Source organism: Corvus cornix, chromosome 2 (genome assembly GCF_000738735.6).
Source record: "Corvus cornix cornix isolate S_Up_H32 chromosome 2, ASM73873v5, whole genome shotgun sequence".
NCBI classification, from domain to species: Eukaryota; Metazoa; Chordata; class Aves; order Passeriformes; family Corvidae; genus Corvus; species Corvus cornix.
In genome coordinates this window covers 134,325,315-134,346,703 of record NC_046333.1, presented here as the reverse complement: position 1 = coordinate 134,346,703, position 21,389 = coordinate 134,325,315, and the positions used below count along the sequence as shown (strand labels likewise).

The following is a 21,389-nucleotide window of genomic DNA, read 5'->3' as shown; positions in this document are numbered from 1 at the left end:
AAAAAATGGGTATTTTCAAGATGTGAGCTGTTCCTTGAAACTTTTGCTATAAACTTCTATTTGAGAGATACTATGAAAGATTTGTGTATGAAATTAATTTGAGACCTCCTTTTCTGAGACAAGTAATGTAGTCTGTCCCTTAGCATTGCTATTATACCCACACCTTAAAGTTATACAAAGGTTTTTAATGATAGGACAGATGATAGAGTCTTTACCCTAAAGAGGCTGTAATTCCATATGTATGCAGGAGATGAATTCTCATCTCACTGACAAGATAAAGCAGTTTTTGTTATTATCAAGTTTGTTTAAAATTGTAATAGCAAATTAAGTTCCTACACATTAAGTTCCTGATGTGTCCAACACAGTATTCCCATTATAGCTGAAACTGTACCAGTTGTCCCCACTGAAATGACAATCTCATATTATAAGGTTCTAGACTTTTTCAGTACTTCTTAATTTTTAATCATGTTTTCTTATATTATGGTAAAGTGCATCTTATACAAAATAAAGGGAAAAATATATTTATTAAAATGTGATTATAGAATCCTAAAACAGTCCAGATTGGAAGGGCTCTTGAAAGATCATTTGGTCCAACCTAACATGGAAAAGGGGAACCTAAATCATATTACTTATCACCCTGTCCAGTTGTGTCCTGCACATCACAATAAATTCTGGGAGGAAAAAAGAAAATTCTTAACAACTGTAAGCATCTTCAAAATCAGTGATAAGCATTCTCCTCTTCACAACCCTGATGTGACCAGATATGGAACTTCCAATGGAGAATTTAAAATGTGATGCATATGACTTTAGGGTGTAGGAACTTGGAAAAAAAAGAAAAGATGAAGGGGAAGTACTCACAGTCTAATACAATGGAGCAACAATTGCTATGCAAGAAAAAATTACGTTTAGACGCTGAGAAGTAGATTTCAAGGTTAATAAAAATAGACAATGTGCAGCACTGAAGAAAAGGTCTCTCACAGTTCTAACTATTCATTCAGATATGTTCAGTGTTAGATAACAAACAATAATTTAAATGATTCCATAGATGAAGATGATGTGAATGTGGATTTGAGACTTTCCACAGCATATTGATTTTTTCATTAGCATATTATATTTCACACAAAATTTTACATTACAGGCTCTTAGTAAATAAGAGTTCATCATCAGTTCATAGACCAAATATGATTTTACAATTTTATGTATGTATTAAAAAAAAAGGGAATGGAGAAATAAAAATCAGCAGTCAAGAATTACAACAACAAAGAGTATAAACACAGTTTCAGAGCCAATATAGGCTGGCTCACCAATTGAAAAGCCAGAGAAGGGAACCTATTTTTAACCATAATAGCAGATGATGCTTGAGACTCTGAGAATACAGGATTTCACACCAGCTTTTTTTACTCACTGGCATGATCTATCATTCTAGCTACACTTTAGGTTTACAGAATTTTGCATAAGATTATGCTGTTTACAATGTTTATAGATGTTTGATATACTCCATCCTAAAAGTGAAATTTAGCAACACTTTTATCATATTTAATGCAAAAAATTCATTAAATTACTTACCCTATTGGTCTTGAAACTACAAGCTCTACTTGTGGCTCAGGTTTGGATTCTAAAATGATGTTATACACCTCCTCAAAGGTGGCTCCTTGTAGTAGCCTTCCATTCCATTCTAATACTTCATCACCTGTAAGTTAAGTAATAACACCCTGCTTAGGAAGTCTGCTGTGGATGCCACTTACAATGACAATTTAAGCCATTCTACTGTCAGTTTTTTGGATTGTGAAACCTGTGTTGTAGAACAAATTTGGAGACCTTCGTGCAGGAAAATCCTGAGTATTAAAGGTTTTCTGCAGGTCAGCTTCAAATATGTAAAGTTCTGAGAAGCAATATCATCAGTAGGATCCCTACTGAGTTAGAAGCTGCTCTTACTCTCTTTGGCAGCTGTGGCTTACAGAAATCCCAACATGCTCTTTAGAAAATTTATACCTTTAAAACATCATATCTCATCAACTTACTGTTTTGAAGACCCATGTACTTTTACAAGTTTAGTATTTAAAGTTCAGATATTTCTTATGTTAATAATATTTCTTGAACATTCTCAAATCCAGCAATCTATGGTTTGCGTTTTGGAATAGAAGCAGCTTCCTAGACAAGGTGATTCTGTTCATACATTTGTAATAGCTTGGTTTTCTCCAAATAATGCCACAAAATATAGACCACAAAATTACTAGGAAGGACATCAATGGAATATTGAGTATAAAAATGAGCAAAAATGTTAAAATATTTTTTGAACAACATGACAATATATATTTCACAAAAGCAACCATCTAGTAACAGGGTCAGATTGAATTCTGAAGTATTTCATCACATATATTTAACATAATTTCACATGTAATTAAAGTCTCTCACTTGTTATCACCGTCAGGAAAGCAACTCAGCAGTATAGATCTATAGTAGATACATACCTGGTCTAAGGTGCCCCACTGTATCAGCTAAGCTTCCTTTTTTAACTTTGGTGATAAATGCGCAGAGTCGACCTGATTCAGTCATCTTTCCTCCTACTACCTGTTTCAAAGAGGAAGTATTTTCATAGTATGAAAATTACTTTAAATTATTTAAATGTACTGGCAATAGAAAGAAGAATTCAGCTTTTTCCTTGGGTTTTATGTAGCCCAGGTAACACATATACACTTGAAAAAAACACCACAGAAATTTGGCTATGACAGGTTATTTTTGTAGCTATTCTGGCAATTTGTACAATTGAAGAACAATGCATATAGAGAATGCCAAAGTTATTAAATTTTAATAAATACATGTATAGAATCTCATTGTATTATAAACTACCACCCAAAACAATCTAAGGTATTGGTCATTAGATTGCTCACTTCAATATTTTTTTAACTGGAAAAAGGTATATTAATACAACAGAACTCAAGATGTTCACACTAAGCAATGAAATTCCCTTTGGCTTGGCAAGTCAGATGAAAATACTTGTCACACTGAAAATTTCTCTACGGGGAACTTCAACAGGTTTGACTTTAATATTTATCTTAGAATCAGACTTACATGTCAGGATCAGTCATAACTGAATAATCTTCAAATTCTTAAGGTTTCTTAACAGTCTTCATACTGGGATTTAAAATTTGTAATACTAAATCCAGTTTAGTTTACTTTCAATATATAAATACTTAAAAATTCAGGTCAGAACTAACTGTTGGAAATCACTCTTTCCATATGTCTATTGAGATTAAAAAGTAGTTACTCTTGAATCTGAACTATTAATGAATCTCACTGAAGAGTTCATATGAGATTTTAGAAACTTTAACGTAGATGTTTAAACAAAAACTGCTTTCTAGTGGCACTGTTAATCTCTTCTCTGGCATTTTCTGACAGTAAGACAAAAATAAACATATAAAACTTGAGGTTCAACTGGCTTCTCCACTGACTTAAAATAAAATTATTTATTAATTAAATAAAAAAAAATTTCCAAAACGTGTTAGTATCTACAATACATAACTACACTGATTTAACCCTTACTGAAAGGGTGTGACTACAACCTAATCTGTATACCTGAGGTGAAGTAAAGAGTTGTGCGAAATAGAGAACAGAAAATTTAAACTTCTTAATGATTTCTCACAGCAGGGATATGGAATCAAAATAAATACATGTTTGTTTCTTCCACTGTGTATAGTTTGTTCTCATTCTTGTACTAGTATTTCAGGAACAGCAAATAATAATATCACACAAAATTGAGATCAATATATGAGCTGGAAGTAATTCATAATGTGTTTAAAGAGCACTGCATCATGAAAAAGAGGTTCACACATGAAAAAAAGTTAGTACATTATTTTGTGATAAAAACCAGTAATATTAATATTAACAATAATATTAATATTCATTTCATATTTTTAAAATGTGGCAAATCAAACAATCAGAGAAGAAAAAAATTCAGAAAGAGGAAGTTCCATTGGCATACTCCGATCTGGATTGAAATATCATTAACTCCCAGATGTTCCCCAGCATGGCAGCTGGTGTGGGGTCAGTAGCTCTGACCGAGGAAGCTGTGACCGGTCTGGAGAGATGGTCCTGAGAGAGATCGTCTTCCCGGGGCCCGGTGTCTTCCCTCAGCTGCTGGCTGGAGGGCCCGTGCAGAGGCTGTCAGTTCTTTAGTGATTGTCAGCTCGTGATTTCAGCTCAGCTCTGCAGGGCAGCCTCCAAGCCAGACCAGGGAGAGAGACGAGAGGCTCGTGTGTAGCTGTTCCACACGAGGCAGCTTTATTAGTCCGCACTCGACGAAGGGAGGCTAGGGATGAGCACACTCTCCCCCTCGCAGGGGCAGGGGCTGGCTTTATAGGGATACAGGGGGTGGGTATCAGAGGGTAAGGGCCAATGGGCTACAAAGGATCTGCATAGGGTCTCCCAGAGGATTCGGGGTTTGTCTTCTTCTCCCCGTAACTGCAAAGTAGCTGCCTTTCCAGGGGAGTTCTGCTGGGAGGTTAAGCACTCTCCTTATCTCAGCAGACCTCCCTCCAGGGCGGGGGCTGGGCGTACCCCACACGCCAGGTCTTGAAGAGAGATAATTTATTTTTCACTTTTTTTCCCTTTCTGGGGAAATAGAAGTTATACCATGGTACAATGCTCCATACTGAAGAACACAGGAATTGGCTTGCCTAGCAAGGATGCAATTAGTACTTTGCTATGAAGACATTCTGGGAAAACTTGTGAAAACACGTCTAGTCTTTCAGAAAAATACAACTTTTTCATTCTGCCAAGGACCCTGCAAAGTTACCCTAGGTAAATGAATATAAAATGTCTATATTGTAATTTTGCGAATGATATGCATTATCAATACTGGTATGCATACACTATATAATATGAGAATACTTTCATTATAAAATTAGCTAATTTAACTGAGAGTTGTCCGTTTCAAAATTATTCATCACCAACCTTCAATCCGAGCATTGCTCCTGAATCTCTAGGCACACTTCCATCTTTTAGTCGTTTATTTAACAAAATCCGACCAATGAGACGATCTCCATCTTTGGATGGTTGCCAAGTTACTGGATGCTATCATATGGTGTTAATGGAAAATACAGTGAATAGTATTTTAATGAAAAATATTTCAGTAATACTTTTCATTTCTTGATATATTTTAAAAATTCTATGGAAGTATTATGATTACACTAATATTTAATGTAATAAAATGACAGAAAACTGTAATGGAAAATATTTATTTGAACATATCCTTCATCACAATGGACGTCTAATATTTAATAACATTATCTATTTTACTTAATCCAATTTGTAAATATCTTGAACTGACAGATACAGACAACTACACATAGTTATCTACACACAATGAGAATCACACCTGAGTACTGAGAAAAATATCGCTAAAAGTCTAGTGTAAGAGTAATACTGGAAAAGAAGTTTAACTCAAACTGCAAATTTGAAAAAAGAAATGTCTTATTTTTCCACTACTTCAAACACGTCAATTCTTATCCAAGACCAAAAAATATTTTCAGTGTTTTACTTTCTCTCAGTAGTAGTAGATTAAAATTTAAAAATACAATTAAAAGGTCTATCCATTACTTCATTTGATATTCTGTTTCTTTCTTGGAATAATTAATTCACATATGAAGCACAGTTACAGTGAGCATTATTATTCCATTACTATACATGTGCACACTTATACTTGTCTATTGGCCTAATTAATAAATTTTTAAGATTTTCTTTTGTGTAATCATAGCACTTTTTCACAGAAAAATATTATTTCATGCTCTATTTCATGCAAAATTAGCAGGCACAGATAAATCTGCTCCCATTACAACTAATAACTCTAAAAAGATTTATCATAATCTCCACCAAACAGAAAGCAAAAATAAAAAATACCAAAGCAGATGGCAAAGCCTTTAATTCTGCACAGTACTGCACAAAATTGCATGGCAACAAAACAAATGAACAACCATGACAGTGAAAGGGAAAAAAGAAAAACAACTTTTCTGTGCAGAGAGACCCAATTTTCTCCCTTTTTCATCTGGGGTTTGAACTATTAATTTAATTTCAGCCCCAGGAGTTTGGAAATAGTAAATCAAATAAGCCAATTGGTAGAATCCTTATTGTTAATTACTTTATTCTTTAAGGTAATATCATGATATGCTGATTTGCAACCATAAGAACATTCCTTTATGCCTCTCAATTTTTTTTCTTATGCTGCCAAACAGTAAAAGCTGCAAGCATGCAAAGACTTTTCATTTGTTTTTCTTTTCTGCACCTTAAGAAATGCTATATTGTCTCTAGAAAGACCCTATCTTTTATTTTATGCATTATTTTAATGAGTGACAGAGAGCAAACAAAGACCAAATGAGCAGGTTAAAATGCAGGCTCCATAATCTCAGTACCTTCTCACTATGGCTATGTTCCTCGTTTAGAGTTGTGCTACTACACGTATCTACCCCAGAGTCTTTTATCTGAGGCTCAGACCATTCCAAGTCCTCTTCCAAAGAGTGGCCACCAAAGCACACCATTTTCTTTTGCCTCTCGGATAAGGTGTTAGAATCCGACAAAACTGCCTGCTCACTAGTTTTTCTTTTTCCCCTTTGACTGTCCCCTATAGGTGTGGGATAAAAAAAGGATACAAAAAAGAAAACATGCAAAGGTGTAAATAAAACCAAGGAAATGTAAAATGATAAAGGAAACTAAGTGGTAAGGCTCCACATGTCTCACCAAAGACATTGGGGATGCCTCACTGCTATGCCAAGACGTATGGTCCAACCAGTTGTAATCCATGTCTCCTGTGAGAATCAGACAGACAAGATAGTGCAGAAAAGGAAAGGTGAAAGAAAGGACAAACAAAGATACAGTAAAATTGTAAAGACTTCTGATTATCCTATCTGATTCATAACCTCTGCCAGCAGGACTTGCAAAGGGCTTCCAAGAAAAAGTTCAGGCTCCAACAACAGAGTATATGGAATATGAAAAACAGTGAGGAAGGAGATACATTTGTGTGTGTGTATATTTGCATAAAATTACGTACAGTGTAAAACATCTTTGCGCCAGGTTTATTAACCGTCCCTACAAAATTATTTACAGTAAATTAAATGAAAAGGCAAATTGTATTTCTAACAGAATATCCAGAAGGGAAAGCATTTAAATACAGAATGTCTTAAGGAACTTATTTCTTTGCTTCTCTAACACAAATTAATATTTTTTCTAATCACGTCAATAAAATACTTAAAACAATGGCACTCTATATTCGCTTTGCATTAGATGATGTTTTAAGGAAGGTTAAATGAAAAAAAATTCTAGAAAATATATTTAGAATAAAAAGCATATTAACTTTGATTTGTCTCCTGGTTAAATACAAGGACAAATTCTAGTAAGTACAGGTACCCCACAACTGGGAGTGTGTAGGGTTTTGATAAAACATATAAATATTCCATACAGTCAGAATTTAACCTCCATGGAAGACATGTGGTAGAAAGAAAAGTTTGAGAAACAGTTTTAAAGAAGAGATCTAAATTAATGCTGCTGTCCAAAGAATTTGGGAATGACTCATGTATTTTATTAAACATTCTCTTTTATGTATGTACTTTAAACACTAAATTATGCCCACACATTCTGCACTATTACGTTTCTCTCTTTTTTTTCCCCTCACCATTGTTGCTACACGTTACGTGAAAAGTATTTTGTTACTGCATGCTACATAATATTTTTACATTACTATCTTCAGGAAACAAATGTTTCATTTTCTATCAAATTTGACCAAACTAAAGCAAAGTAGTTCTGGGTTTTTAAATACAGACCTCAAAAAACATTTTTCTATTTCTGTTACTTCAGACCCTGCTTTAACATTGCTCAACCTATTCCTCTGGAACTACATCAGTAGGGTGGTGAAATGTAACTAATAAGTCTTAGCACTGTCTTAACACTTGTCTAGAAAACTTTACAGAGAGGATGTGAAGATACGGCCTTATAAAACTACAAGAAACTAAGAGATGCTTTAGAAAAGTAAAACAGTCTCCTTGGAGAGGTATCACAGAATTAACTAGGTTGGAAAAGCCCTTTGAAATCATCAAGTCCAACCTAGTATATTGTATATGTACAATGAAAAATATAATCTTTTTCCACTCGTTTCCTCCTAATATAGAGACCTGCACATGCTACATGGGAAAAAAAATCGTCTCATTTTCATTTCAAAGAAGTAAATAGTCAAAATACAAAGGCTTTGGTTCAAAAAGATACTTTGAACTTATTCCCTTACACATTGTAGAAATATGTTAGCATATTAAATAGCCTTTTCTTTCACAAAAACAGTGTTAAAGTAACTTCATAAAGTTATTTTGAAGCCTTAATTCATTCATATTTTCTAAATAATAAATAAGCTGTAAATCTATTAACTATGTTTCTTGACTCTTGAAAGGAAGATAACATTTAAAAATCGGAAATTCTTACCAAAACTGCTTTGCCATGAATGTTAACATCTTGCCTGTATTACAGATAAAAGTGTGGCTATCCTGCTAAAGGAGAAAGAAATACTCTTTCGAAAGCTAGTAACATTTTGCTAAAGGTACTTCTGCAATGGAATTTCCAGTGCTACTTCTGCCTCCAGACATTGTTTCAAGGGGTACTGTGTGAAATCATCAGTGAGCTCATGAAGATCTAGCCCTTACTCATAAATATACATTTAGAGATATCCAGAAGACAGAAAGAGTTCCTGCCTACATATTGCCTGTTTTACAAATTCCCTGGGGCCTTTCAGCACTGGTCCCAGGCTCATCTGTTGGTGTAGCTGGTTTCCACTTATTCCAAGTCCTCTAACCCATGTATTACTGTATGGTGCATCCACAAATTGTCTGTGTCCAAGACTAGATTCGGTTATTTTACAAAAATAGTTACTCTTCATCAAATGATAATCCCTGGAACTAAACCTGCACAGAACACTTGCAAAATTGAGCCTGTTACCTAATCAAAGAACTCCCTCTTCTTGCTCTACCATTTTCCCTTCTCCTTTTCAAACAAGATGTAGAAGGCTGACTTTCTTTTTATTTGTTTCCCACAGTAACTACTAATTAATTGGCATTTATAAAATGAAAATTAAATTAAAATAACCAAGAACTCCATCCAAACACTGTTTTGGTTTTACCTGTGTAAAATAGGTAGTTATATGTTTCCAAAAATTATCATATAAATTAGAAATTGTAAAGCCATTGTAGATCTTATATATTTTGCCCTTAACACTGCATTACGTGATCTAAATGACAGGCATAAATACTATGCATGTTAATAAAAGGATGGCTGTCTGGAAGCCCTGTAGTGTATTACATTTCTGTGAGAGACACGTATGGCTCAGTATACCTACAACTTTTTGAGATAAAATGAATGGCTTGATAAAATCACTGGACATAAATTTTTCAGTGCAAGTTCTATAAATATTAAAATCTTGACTAGGTAAATTATTTTTTAAATCTTGTAAAATTAAAAGTAATATATGTAAGGCACATAGGTTTTTGCCTACAAGAAAAAAAATTATAAGTAAATAAACAAAAGAAAATAAGGTAAAGAAATAAAAGTTAAACCACGATATTTTGTAACAAAGACACTGTAGTTTTAACTCTGAGTACCACAGAATGCATTTGCTGCTCTCTTAGAAATTTCTCTTCCACAATAGAAGATACTTTATTATTGATAATATATACATTTAGGGTATGCAGCAGAAATTACTCAGGAAGAAAATGTCACTCACAGATAAATTACATAAGCTATAGTATAAAACCACCATTCACGGAAAAAAGATCTAATATATTACTAATTATATTATACAATCTTAGCTTATGCCATTATAACAATATTCAGATGCCTTGTGAGTTCAGGAGTGCAGCTGGATATAAAAGCGAGGTCTGCTCTTATTAATGTCAGTGAGTTCTGTGTGTATATGGAAAGCTGTGCATACATCAGTTACCCAGCCTTTCTGTAGAAACAAGGTTAAGCTGAAGCCTTTGTAACCTTACTGGTGTTCAGTGTGTTTTGCTTATTTTACTCAGACAAAACCAAACAGGAAGAGGAAAAGATCTTTTTCTTCCACGGTCAGGAACCCCCAGCAATGGGAACTTCCTGTAGCAATGGGAACTTCAAATGTCAGAGTATATTTTAGAAGACTTTTGGTGAATTTCTGTTTCCCTGATATTTTAATGCTTGATTATGTAGGTTTTTGTTTCCTATAATGGGTTTGCCACACAGAAATATGGTAATTGAATATCTTTTATAAAGCATTAAGAATTTTGTAGCTAACCTACAAGGTGCATGTTTACTCTTTTTTGAGTGCTGTTTAAGTTCATCGTCAAATCCAAAACCATTAATCTTCCAAACAGGTTAGATATAAAGCACTCAATTTAATTGGCTATTCTACTCATACAGGGTAATTTGGATGCTCTGAAGTGCCCAAAATCTTCACAAAGGATATAGGCATAACCCAGGCCCTTTCTAAACCAAGACCTCTCTAAACTGTCAAATGTTTCCCTTAGTGAATTAAAAACATAATCTTTGAACCAAATAAACCAAAACCTTGTCCTCAAATTCAAATCTCAATGCCAAAAAGGACAGGTCATATAACTTTAAATTCTTCAGGCTGAGGAGACTACCTGATTACGTAGTGTATACTGAGCACATACTTCTGACTACTTGAGCCAATAATGGTACTTATATATCATTACTCAAAACTGCGAACAATTTAACCTTGCAATTAAGTGAGTATATTCACCCTCCACGCTAACTTCCAGCATAAGGGTACAGTGAGCCGAACACATCCTGTGTGTCTTCATCCTTCTCCTAACTGCACAACTCCCAGTGCAGCCCTGTACCAGAAGGCCTCTGGAGCAGAGTAAAAAGTGAGCTACAGCTATTGAAGAGCTTCCATTCCAGAAGGTTACTTTCTGTGTTTGCAATACTATCCATCTAGACTGCCACACAGTGGGTGACTCCAAAGGGGAGCTACACAGCTGAAATTGCCTGCAGGTGATTATATGAGTGCTTAAACAATTTGTCAGCTCTGGACATATCAGGGACATTCCAGCTTTTGGTGCAGGAACAAATGCAAAGTTGCCTGTCACACAGTTAATTGTAAAGCACAGAAATATTTTTCAACACAGTCACTGATGCAGTTTGAGCACTGATTACAAAAAGAAGCACCTTCTTGCAGGTCTTACTTTGAAACTTCCTACCATGCATTTCAACATTTCTTGTTAGGAAATAATTATTCCTCTGGATTTGGCAACTTTTAACCTGTAACAACCTAGGAAAATGTCTGAAGGATCTGGTCCTACCAAAGCAAAAAAAGAGAAGCTGTTCTGTATGTAAAGGATATGAAATACATTTTGACTTTTAATATGTACAGAGAAATGCAGCAATTAGGAAAAAAAATGTATAAATCTTCATTAGTGAATAGCAAAGTGCTGCATTCCATGAGGTGGGTGAGTGAAAACCTGGGGGAGGCAGGAGGAGGTAACAGTGCATACCCATGTGGAAAGAATGATGACACTGACAGCATACAAGCATTGAATAGAGATGCTGCTATCAAAAAAATGTCTCTGGACCCCATGGACTAGTCTTTGAGAACTTAGAAATATCCTGAATTCCTCTGTTATTTTTATTTAAGGGATACTGTCTGGGGGAAAATCTTACTAAAATTGAAGACCTTGGTTCACCCCCAAAAACTGTGTAGCCATGCTTTGAACTACTACAAGGACTGATTAAAAGAAAAAATATTACTCTTGATGTAAAAGCTTATCTAGTGTAAAGGGGAAAGGGTTTCAGCATGTCTGTTTCATTCTGGCTCTCCTTCTGAAACTGAGACTTAGGATCACTATTAATAGAAGAATAGTTACTGAAAGTATTTTTTAATTTATGTTTTGCTGCAAGGATTTAAATTGCAGGAAAGACTTTCTTCAAAGTTACATTTTCTAGAACAAAATTATGCTCAGTCTGTTAGTCACATATATTTTGATAAATGTCTTTCCTTGGAATAAATTGAAAGAAAGCATATCAATATGGCAAATACATTTAGTCACAGCTCACTGCACAAACTAGAGGACCTTATACACTTACAATCATGTCTCTCATATGACACCTGAAGTGTGACCCTATATGTCACACCATAACCTCTATCATATGATCCAGTACACAGACTCACACTCTGGATCAACAAGTCAATGGACAGGTACTCTTTAGTTACGAGAAACAGTCAGAAATTTTATACTGTCCCAGTCTACCACTGCCAGTTTGTCTTCTTATTAGGATTCAATTTTTTCAGATTTGCACACCTTTGTTATATACTTCCTGCCCCTTTAATAAGATCAGGGAAAACTAGAACTAATTCAGCATAATATCCTACGGATTTCTCTCTTGCTTGATTGTCTTTAACATTTTATCTTAGGAAGATGTTTACTCCAAATTACACTTTTGACCCTACTTGTAGCATTTTCACTTTTTCCCTTCTTCCTTCTTTTGTTACGAAATTTAGAGCCTGTGCCCGAAAAAGGAAGTTCTTTTGGCATAATAAAAAGGAAAACACACACTGGAAAGTTTCAATAAGACAGTATTTTTGGATCATGCCCTGCAGCAAGTAATCAAAAGCAATTTTTTACTCTTTTATTATTATTTTTAAAAGATGCCTATTTTCCTTTTTCTTCCCTTTTCACATCCACAAAGACCCCATATGTGTTCATGGGCTGACCTCACACATCTTCCCTGATTGTCTGTTTTAACCATGCATGTTATAACCATAACCATGTTATAACCATCCCTTCACCTTAGGGCTGCAACTGACATGTTGATCACAAGTTCTTCACCATCTCAGGCCTGCAACAAGTATCAGCAACATCAGCTTGCCAATACCTGAATGAGGGACTCATATAAAGAGGAAACAATGCAGCAGAGAAAAAAACCTTTTAATCCTATTAAAGAATCCCATATCTGGCCCTCATTTCCACAGCTTGGTGTTATTTAATGCTGTGATAATGTTCTCACCAACTAAAACCAAATAGCTCATTTACGTGTTCTCAATGAGCACACCCTTTTTCACAGACTAGTCTCCTGAAAGTTAAGTTCTTGTATATAATGCACAGAGGAATTAACTGGCATCTAGAAGGTGAGAAAAAACCCTGTATTTCCTGAATCAATGAAATCCTGAATCAGAAAAATGAGTCATCTTGGAAAACAACTGCTAAGGAAGCACAGAAGATCCAATGGTTCTGTGATGTGTTGGAGTTCCTGCACAACTGGGAACCAAACTGCAAATGTACAAGAAATTCCTTCCTCAGAGTTTGAAACCAGTCCAAGCAAATTCAACTGTTTTGCTGCCAATGGGAAGGCAACAGTAAAACCTGACAAGCCAGTTGGAAACAAGCCTTATAGCCCCCTGGAAGTGAAGACAGTTCATAATTGGCGCACTATGAAAATTTGTGAGAAACAGCTGCAAAGTTTAGGAAACAGGTTTGGGGTTTTGTGTGCTCTCAGTACCTATTTCCATTAGACTTTTCTTTTTATTACCATTTTATATACACTCACCAAAGAAGGCTTGGTTAAACTGAAGAAATAAGTAGCTTCAGGAAAACTCTATTTAGCATTAGTAGACATATTTGCTTACGCAATTCACTTTGTGCTGGCTTACCCTATACTCAGCCTTCCAGAGATATACACTCTTTCTACATCCTGAAGTTGTAACTTTGCCAAAATGACTGTCAGAGTAGCTCTAACAAGGCTGCCTGGCATCTCCAAGTCTCAGGGCCATAGGACATAATACGTATGTACTGAATCCTAAATGTGACCCTATTTCTATTTGGACAGACATAAGCTCTCTACCTTTGACAGGCAGTGTATAACCAGGTGCATTTTAATTCCTTTTAGTAATGGACATCTGTTGACAGGGAGCCTATAATAATGTTTTCCATTTGCATTGTTCCTTCTAATACTTATTAACAACAGAAAAAAGAAACTAACAGAGAAAAACAAACAAAAAACCTCCCTTATATTGTGTACTTATTTACTTTCAAGCTTTACTGCTTTGATGTCAACACTAATTATTACAGAAAATAACCCTAAGCTACTTTGAATCACTATATCTTAATTAATAAGTAAGCTTCAAGTTTGCATAGTGAAGACAACAGGAGACCAAGAAAGACAGCAAAGGAATAGATTCTTCATGAGGCTTGCTGTCAAATTCACAAATAAGGACATGGACTTAACATGTCAGTTGTACTCATGACACAGCTGTACTAATTTCATCAAGGGAACTATCAGCCATAAGTAAAGCTGAAACAGTGAGCATGTCAGGAAGGAAAGTCTTCTTAGCTTAGCTTTAAAGAGACATATTTATTCATAACAGTTTCCTATCTTTTATCCCCAATGCTATGTAGAGCTAATCCTAATGAAAGGAGACATTACTAACATAGACATGGCTCCTATCATAGGCATGTCATTATCTAGAATCAATTTCCATCAGCCCAGCAGCCACCCATATATCATGACTGAAGATCAGCCAGTTGTTTCATTGATCACATCTTTTTCCTCTCTTTCCACTGCTTCCAGTCAAGATCACTGACATGTTGCTACCAAAAAGTGGTATTAAGAATTACTCATTTTGTGATTTTCAGTATGAGATAACCAATATACAAATAATATATCTATTTATGTAATAGAATTCATCAACAACAACAACAATAATAAATTTAAAATACAAAAACATTTAAATTTTTGAAGTGAAACAGTCTTATAAAATATTCAAGCCAATATCTAAGTTCCAGATACTTGCTGCCTTTTTCTGTTCAGTTATTAGATTTTGTTTGGGATGGGAAGATATCCTCCACTTTTACCCTCGGACATGGTTGTTATCCTATAAGGACAGATGAAGGGAAGGTGTAATGCAAAAAAGGTCAATATTTTTAAGCATAGTATTACCAATAATTTCTCTCAGTGGGTACTGGAGAAGACTCTAAATTCACTCTAAATGTCTTGATCGCTGATAAGGATATGCACATTTCAGAATAGAAATAAAAATAACCTTTAAAAAATCCTCTGTATTACATGCTTGAACAACTAGTATTTGAATAGTAAATCACCATTCAGAAGTTAAGCTGATTTATTTTCTTGTCTGTAATTCTCAGTTGACATTATGCAAAAAGATATTGGCAAATTTCAAAATTCTACCTAACAATCAAGAGGGAAGTACAACTACTGTGGTAAATGTTACCTTTTGAAACTATGTGTAACAAAGAAACACAGCATTTCTTTACAAGTCATAGCAGGGGTTTTTTCTTTAAACCCGACCTAACACTTCACACATGGAGTACAAATGACTTTATGGTTGTCTAAACAAGTATAACTTTTAACCTGCTACCTTCTCAATACTAAACTGCAGGAGACACAACATACATTCACTTTACTTTTAAAATTATTTTCTTTAAGAAACAAGAGCTTAAGAAACAAGTAAGTCCAAAGTATCATCCATCCCTGGCAGCACACATGCCATAAATGATCTATAAATATGCAGTGCATCTGCTGATTCAGTAAGCTGTAATGGCAGCAAAAAAAAACCAGTGCAAGAGGCTTTTACATCACCTTGACACTGCAATAAAAGCCTTTGTAAACTAGTAATTGGATCATTAATTACTGATCTCCCCTTTAGCAGTCATGATGAAGAAAGTAATTTGGTGTATGTAAAAACACCTATTGTTTTAGAGTTTGGTTACATGTTATTTTTGTCAAATCACTTTCTTTGAAGGAAATTAATTACCTCTTTAAAGAGGAACAGAAAACTTGAAAATGAAACTCCAGTGGATCCCAGAAGTAAAAATCATAATGAACTGTCCAATTTAGTTTCATACCTTCTGTGCACAGGCTTGACAGTGTGATACTGTATAATCAAATTAGTTCAGAGCAATGACCTGTTATACCTGGGTTACAGCTTAAAGAACAGATGTGCAAAAATAAAATACCAATGACTGTGGTTGTTTTTTGAGACACTTCATCACCATCAAGGTTATTTTGCTCATGTATACACGTTTATACATACATGCAGGAAAACTCCCATGCACCTTACATTAAGAGGAAGGCTAGGTTGCAAAATTAAATATTCAAAGGTAAGGGTGGTATAAGACTTAGCTTGTCATGAAGCATTAATTTAGTCCCTATACAAATATATTTACATGTAATATTTCATAATACTATGGTAAAGGCCCCCATCCCCACAATCATCTTCTGTGCACAGAAAGAAAGGTGTAACTTAAAAAAGTTAATTAAAAAATAATATAGTCAATATCATTGTTTCTTCAGTTAATGACCTCTTTCACTAGTTACTGAATGTAATCTAAATGCAGATCTAAATGCAAAATTCTTTGTCTCCTGAGAGCTCTGGTGCTGTGAGCATGTTCTCCAGGAGTCAGGGTTGAATTCAAGGAATTGTTTCTTTGTGGACCATCTGCATAATGAAATGAACAGGATGCTACAATTACCCTCTTAAAATGAGCTGCTGACATACAGACATACCATCAAATACTGTGAAATGTTCCAAACAATTAGTGCCAAACTTGAGAAATACAGGGCTTGATTTTTCTTTAATATTTTCTAGGATTTTAGTTCTGCCTTTTCCTAGCTCTATTATACCCATTCTTAGAAAATGGCAAGAATTTACAAAAATCTACTCACCAAATAAGCAGTAAATTTTATTACATGATTAAAACAAACAAACAAAAAAAAATTCATCTTCCCAACATCCATCCAAGGCTGCTCATGTCCATGTATGCTGGATGTAAAATTCCTTTGAACAGAACTTCCTTAAGAATGTTCTTCAAAGAAAAACAATATGGTTAAAAATATGTTGTGGAGATACAAGGTTAAGATTGTTAAAGTAATAAATAGAGAGACAGAGATGTAATTTGCATTTTAAATTAACTTTGAATCCTAAAGAAAAAAAGTAGATTTCTTAATTGTAATTTGCACTGTCTTCATTATTTCAGAAGAATGTGGAACAGTGGAAGAAGTCTCCACAGAAGAATAGTGGATGTTAGCTCTGTAATTATTTCATTTCACTGAATACATAAAGAAGCACATTGCTCAGGGAGCTTTCCACAGTCAACAAGAACTACACTCATAATTATAGCCTTCATGGTAGCTGAAGCTGTAATAAAAATTACATAAGGGATTTAATCTCAGTCTCTTGTTTTTGTATGATCACAATTACCCAAAAATATATCTCCTGAGGCTAAATATTTCCAGAATGAGTTTAAGTAAAAGGTCAGTATTTTCCACTACTTTTCAAGGAAAATTCCCTCACATGCTCTACTTGTTCATGTTTAAATTTCTGGAAAGTTGTGATAAGAGGAGAAAAAAAAGCCGCAATACTTAATGCTTGCAAAACCATCAGGGAATTCCACCTCATAAATTTGGCCAGGCCCTACATCTCATTGCACAAAGCAGTCCTTCAGACAATGTAACTTGTGTGGCTCACAGCAAAAGAGTTTTTCAGAAGCAAACAAATTGTGTAGCAGAGCCTGGACCACCCTTCTCTTCTCCAGGCAGAAGAGCAATATTCACAGAATAGAAGGTGCATAATTGTGATGTAAACACAGAGACTATACTGCTCCAAGAGAGGTCAGTAACTTACTCTTGTTACAAATGCATTAAGGACAACAAAGCAATGTGCTTCAAAAAGGCAGCAATTGACTTCAGGTAGCATTGTGTACAAATAACACTTGTAGTACAGCCATTTTCAAACCATCCTCTCCCTTGCTTCAGTTGCTCATTTCCTTAGGTGTGCACCTTAGTTGACAATATAATTTATCCAGATTAACACAACTCTTCAAATGAGAGGTTTTTACATTTGTCTTGTGACTCTCAACTTCAGTTTTATTTTCAGAAAAACTGCCATTGTACTATCCTGCCTAAAGAAGACTAACAGAAAATGCACCATGTCATCTCCATGATCTGTCCAAAGACTTATGCACTTCACTCATGAACTACTTATTCATCTCTATGCAGTATGAAGCTGAAAGTCCTGGGTGAGGAAACACAGCAAGAAGTATGAAAATTACATGCAAACAGTTTTGGTTGATTGTTTGGGATTTTTTTTAATTTTAAATTAAAGAAGCTGCCTCTTCTCATTATGCGCTCTCGATATCTCTGTCCAGGACTCAGACGTCAAAAAAATAGATGTGGGATCCAGCTGGCACAGGTGTCAACACAATGACCTTAACAGATATGGCCAACTGATTTGTAAACAACAGAAGGATCATTCCCTGATTTAAATCTGGCAGTGAACACTTGGAAATGCACCCGTCCCTTGGAAGACTGCTCAGCAAAACACTTTTCTTTCCTGCCTGTGTCTGCTCAGCACAGACAAAATAGCATAGAACATCTTTGCTGTACTGTAAGAACTGCAGTCCTTGTCAGAGTGAAGGCTTTATAAAAATGCAAAGCATGAATAAGCTATAATAAATTTATTATGATTAGACTATTGTATTACCTGAATCCGACATTTTTTAAAAAGTGTGTGATAATATTTTACATATTTTACAGAGAATAGAAATTTTAACCTCAGTATTCTTCTGTTGCTGTTTATTATTATGAAAGTAAATTTGGACTATTCATATCTATCAGAAGAAAATAAAATCAGATTCAAATGAAATTTTGATTGGTAATTCTGAAAATATACAAATAGTGACACTATTAACATTTTTTATTTTGCATTTTATAATGGACTGTGATCTGTAATTCCCATTCTAGAATTTGTTGAAACAAAGAGATACCACAGGATTTTGCAAATGCAGAATCGGCTATGCTCGCAGCTATACACTGTACACAACACAAGCAGTTAATGACTTTTTAGGGTGACATTGCTTTTCCTGCTTTTCTTTTTTTTTTTTTTAGATCACCCTCTGTCAAATCTGATAAAGAACTGGAAAAGTATGATATGCTTTGGGAATAACAACTTTGGCAAACTACACATCTCAATGAAAACAGTTACAGATTTTATCTGTTTCTCTGCTACAACTCAGCATCTTTTCTTTTTCTTTGTTGATTTCAAATGAGGTCTTATGCAAAAAAAAAAGATGGGAAGATCTCTAGTTCCAACATTAAATTTCGTAAATGACTGTATTATTAAGATGTTTCTTGTAACTTTCTTTATTGCTTGTTTTTGCAACATCCTTTCTTGTATAAGCAAAGTATAATAAGGAATTTTTTATTTCTTGGAGTAAAGTCAGAAGCAACAAAAGCTCATAATAAAAAAATATCATATTCCCTGGCCTTCATATTTTTCCAAGTATTAAACCTCACTGCACTTTTTCTTTAATTTCAGGTACTGCACACACCAAGAATTTAGTAGGAGTTTGTCTGTTCCTAGGAAGAATAAAATTTCAATAGGATCCTTCAAAGCCTTTTACTTAAGTATCCCTTGCAATCATAAAATCTTTTGTACTTATTTCCAAAAACTCTGCCACATGCAATCAACATCATGTAATCAGACATGGGAGTTAAATAAATAGTTGAATGCAATCCTAGAGAGAGACAACTTTGGATACAATTTTACTCAGCTACTTGTCTCAACTTGTATCAAACCATGAGGAAAGTTCCTGAGCCAGCGCAGTGCCATAATCTTCTCACTGGCAGCCGCTGCTTTCATGCTTGATTCTTCATGTCCCTGAACATGACAAGGAAGCATTCCAGGTGACACCTTACAGTAAGGCACAGCTTATGAGTTACCAATCCACAGGGTAACAGAAGACCAACGTGACCACTGACCTCATCTTGACAGCTTGGATACACTGAGGAATGGGAGCTGTCTCATCTAAGACAGGCATAATAAAATAGTTGACTCTGCAAGATTCATGCACTTTTTAGCTTCTGTGGAAACTGTCCACTCCAGCAACAAACACTTCAGAACTGTTGTGTAACCAGCAAACTGGGTATGGTGGATGTCAAGACTGCAATTCTTTCCCTGGTTTAAAGGCCCCCATCAGGAGAACTCGGGGGCAGACAGCACAAGAAAGTACCGGTGCAGATTGTTCTTCCTCAAACACTGTATAACAAAGGCAGACATTCCACATTGGAGACTTCAGGCCCTGTTCCCAGCCCTGGCTTTGTACAATGCCTTAGTTACTTAATCTGCTAGAAGAGATTAATCATAAAAAGAGCAAATTTGGGAAAGCTTTGAACACAGAAAAGGCGTTATGAAGTCAATGTACAGGAATGAATAAGCGCTAATAGAAAAGAGTGAAATGTGTATCACAGTTTAAGAATTTAGAAGATTTTGATTTTTGCAAATTTTACAAGACCCAGAAGAAGACTGTCACACAGAAAGTCAAAAAAGCAAACCTGGCAGTTAGAGGAAAGTGAACTGAATACAGGAAAAAATTCGATCTTTTGCTTTGTTTAAATGCTTTGTGCCTGAACAGAACTCAAATTTTAGCAAGTGACCCCCGACTGAAATCTAATAATTATAAAAATAGTTGGCTGAAATGTGGATCTTCAGTTTTTCCCAAAAGAGTAATGAGCAAAGAATTCAAAATACAAGGAATCTGAATGCTAAGCTTTGTTCTGACAGTGATCCATTGATTTCCAGTCCATAAAACCAAGATAATAAAGCTTTCTTCCACTTATAGAGATAAAGGAATGAATGCAAGCCATTCAAATACTACTGTGATGAGTGCTCTGCAAAGGACCATTAAAAAATTGGAGACTTAAAATAATCCAGGCTCTTTTAGTAAGAATTAAAAGAATAAATATGTCTCATTTCTCCAGATACCATCCATTCCCTACAATAAAAAGGGAGATGCTGAAAAAGGACCACGGAGTAATAAGCAAAAAGAGATTGGTAACAATCATTTCAGGAAGCAAAGTATAGCTGACCATGAAATCTAGTTACTTAAATTTTTAAATTCATATATGATTCTGAAACACAACGTTAAAAGGAAGAAGCAATGAGAAATGGGCTCTGATTCTGTGCACAAAGGAGCAAATACCTTCTCAAAGGTGAATGCCCAGGGCTTAGATTCATCCGGCTGATATGCAAAATCTTATTTTTTCACATTGTGAATTTAGTTTTCAAGAGTAACCTTAATTTTTTACACCAGTAACTTTTTTTAAAAGCTCTTCTTTACAGTTCTTGTTTGCTTTTGAGTTAAATCACATTCTAATAGGATAATTCGGAAAAGAGAAAGAAATTATATTAAAAAATCACCTAGTTCACCTATTTCACATAAAGCTAACATAAATTAAATTAGTCTGTGTATAAACAAAATAAAAGAATAAATAAATAAATGTGGTGACAGCTATGATGTTTGGGAGTACACATACCTACTTTTTTACTTAATTCAGATATTGTTAATTTCAAT

At 34.8% G+C, this 21,389-nt stretch overlaps 1 protein-coding gene across 49 annotated transcripts in view; it reads right to left on the bottom strand.

Annotated features, from left to right (window-relative positions):
* RIMS2 (regulating synaptic membrane exocytosis 2) overlaps positions 1–21,389 on the bottom strand; it is a 454,433-nt gene that overhangs the window by 212,378 nt on the left and 220,666 nt on the right. For 27 of the 49 annotated variants that reach the window (XM_039548364.1, XM_039548365.1, XM_039548401.1 and 24 more), the window contains 4 exons: positions 6,733–6,800; positions 4,954–5,073; positions 2,472–2,571; positions 1,567–1,690 (listed from right to left, as the gene is read on the bottom strand). In XM_039548364.1, coding sequence (XP_039404298.1) covers positions 1,567–1,690; positions 2,472–2,571; positions 4,954–5,073; positions 6,733–6,800 — 412 coding nt within the window. Of the gene's footprint in view, positions 1–1,566; positions 1,691–2,471; positions 2,572–4,953; positions 5,074–6,407; positions 6,617–6,732; positions 6,801–21,389 lie in introns of all 49 variants that reach the window. The other 22 variants (XM_039548362.1, XM_039548363.1, XM_039548366.1 and 19 more) reach the window with 1 other exon arrangement.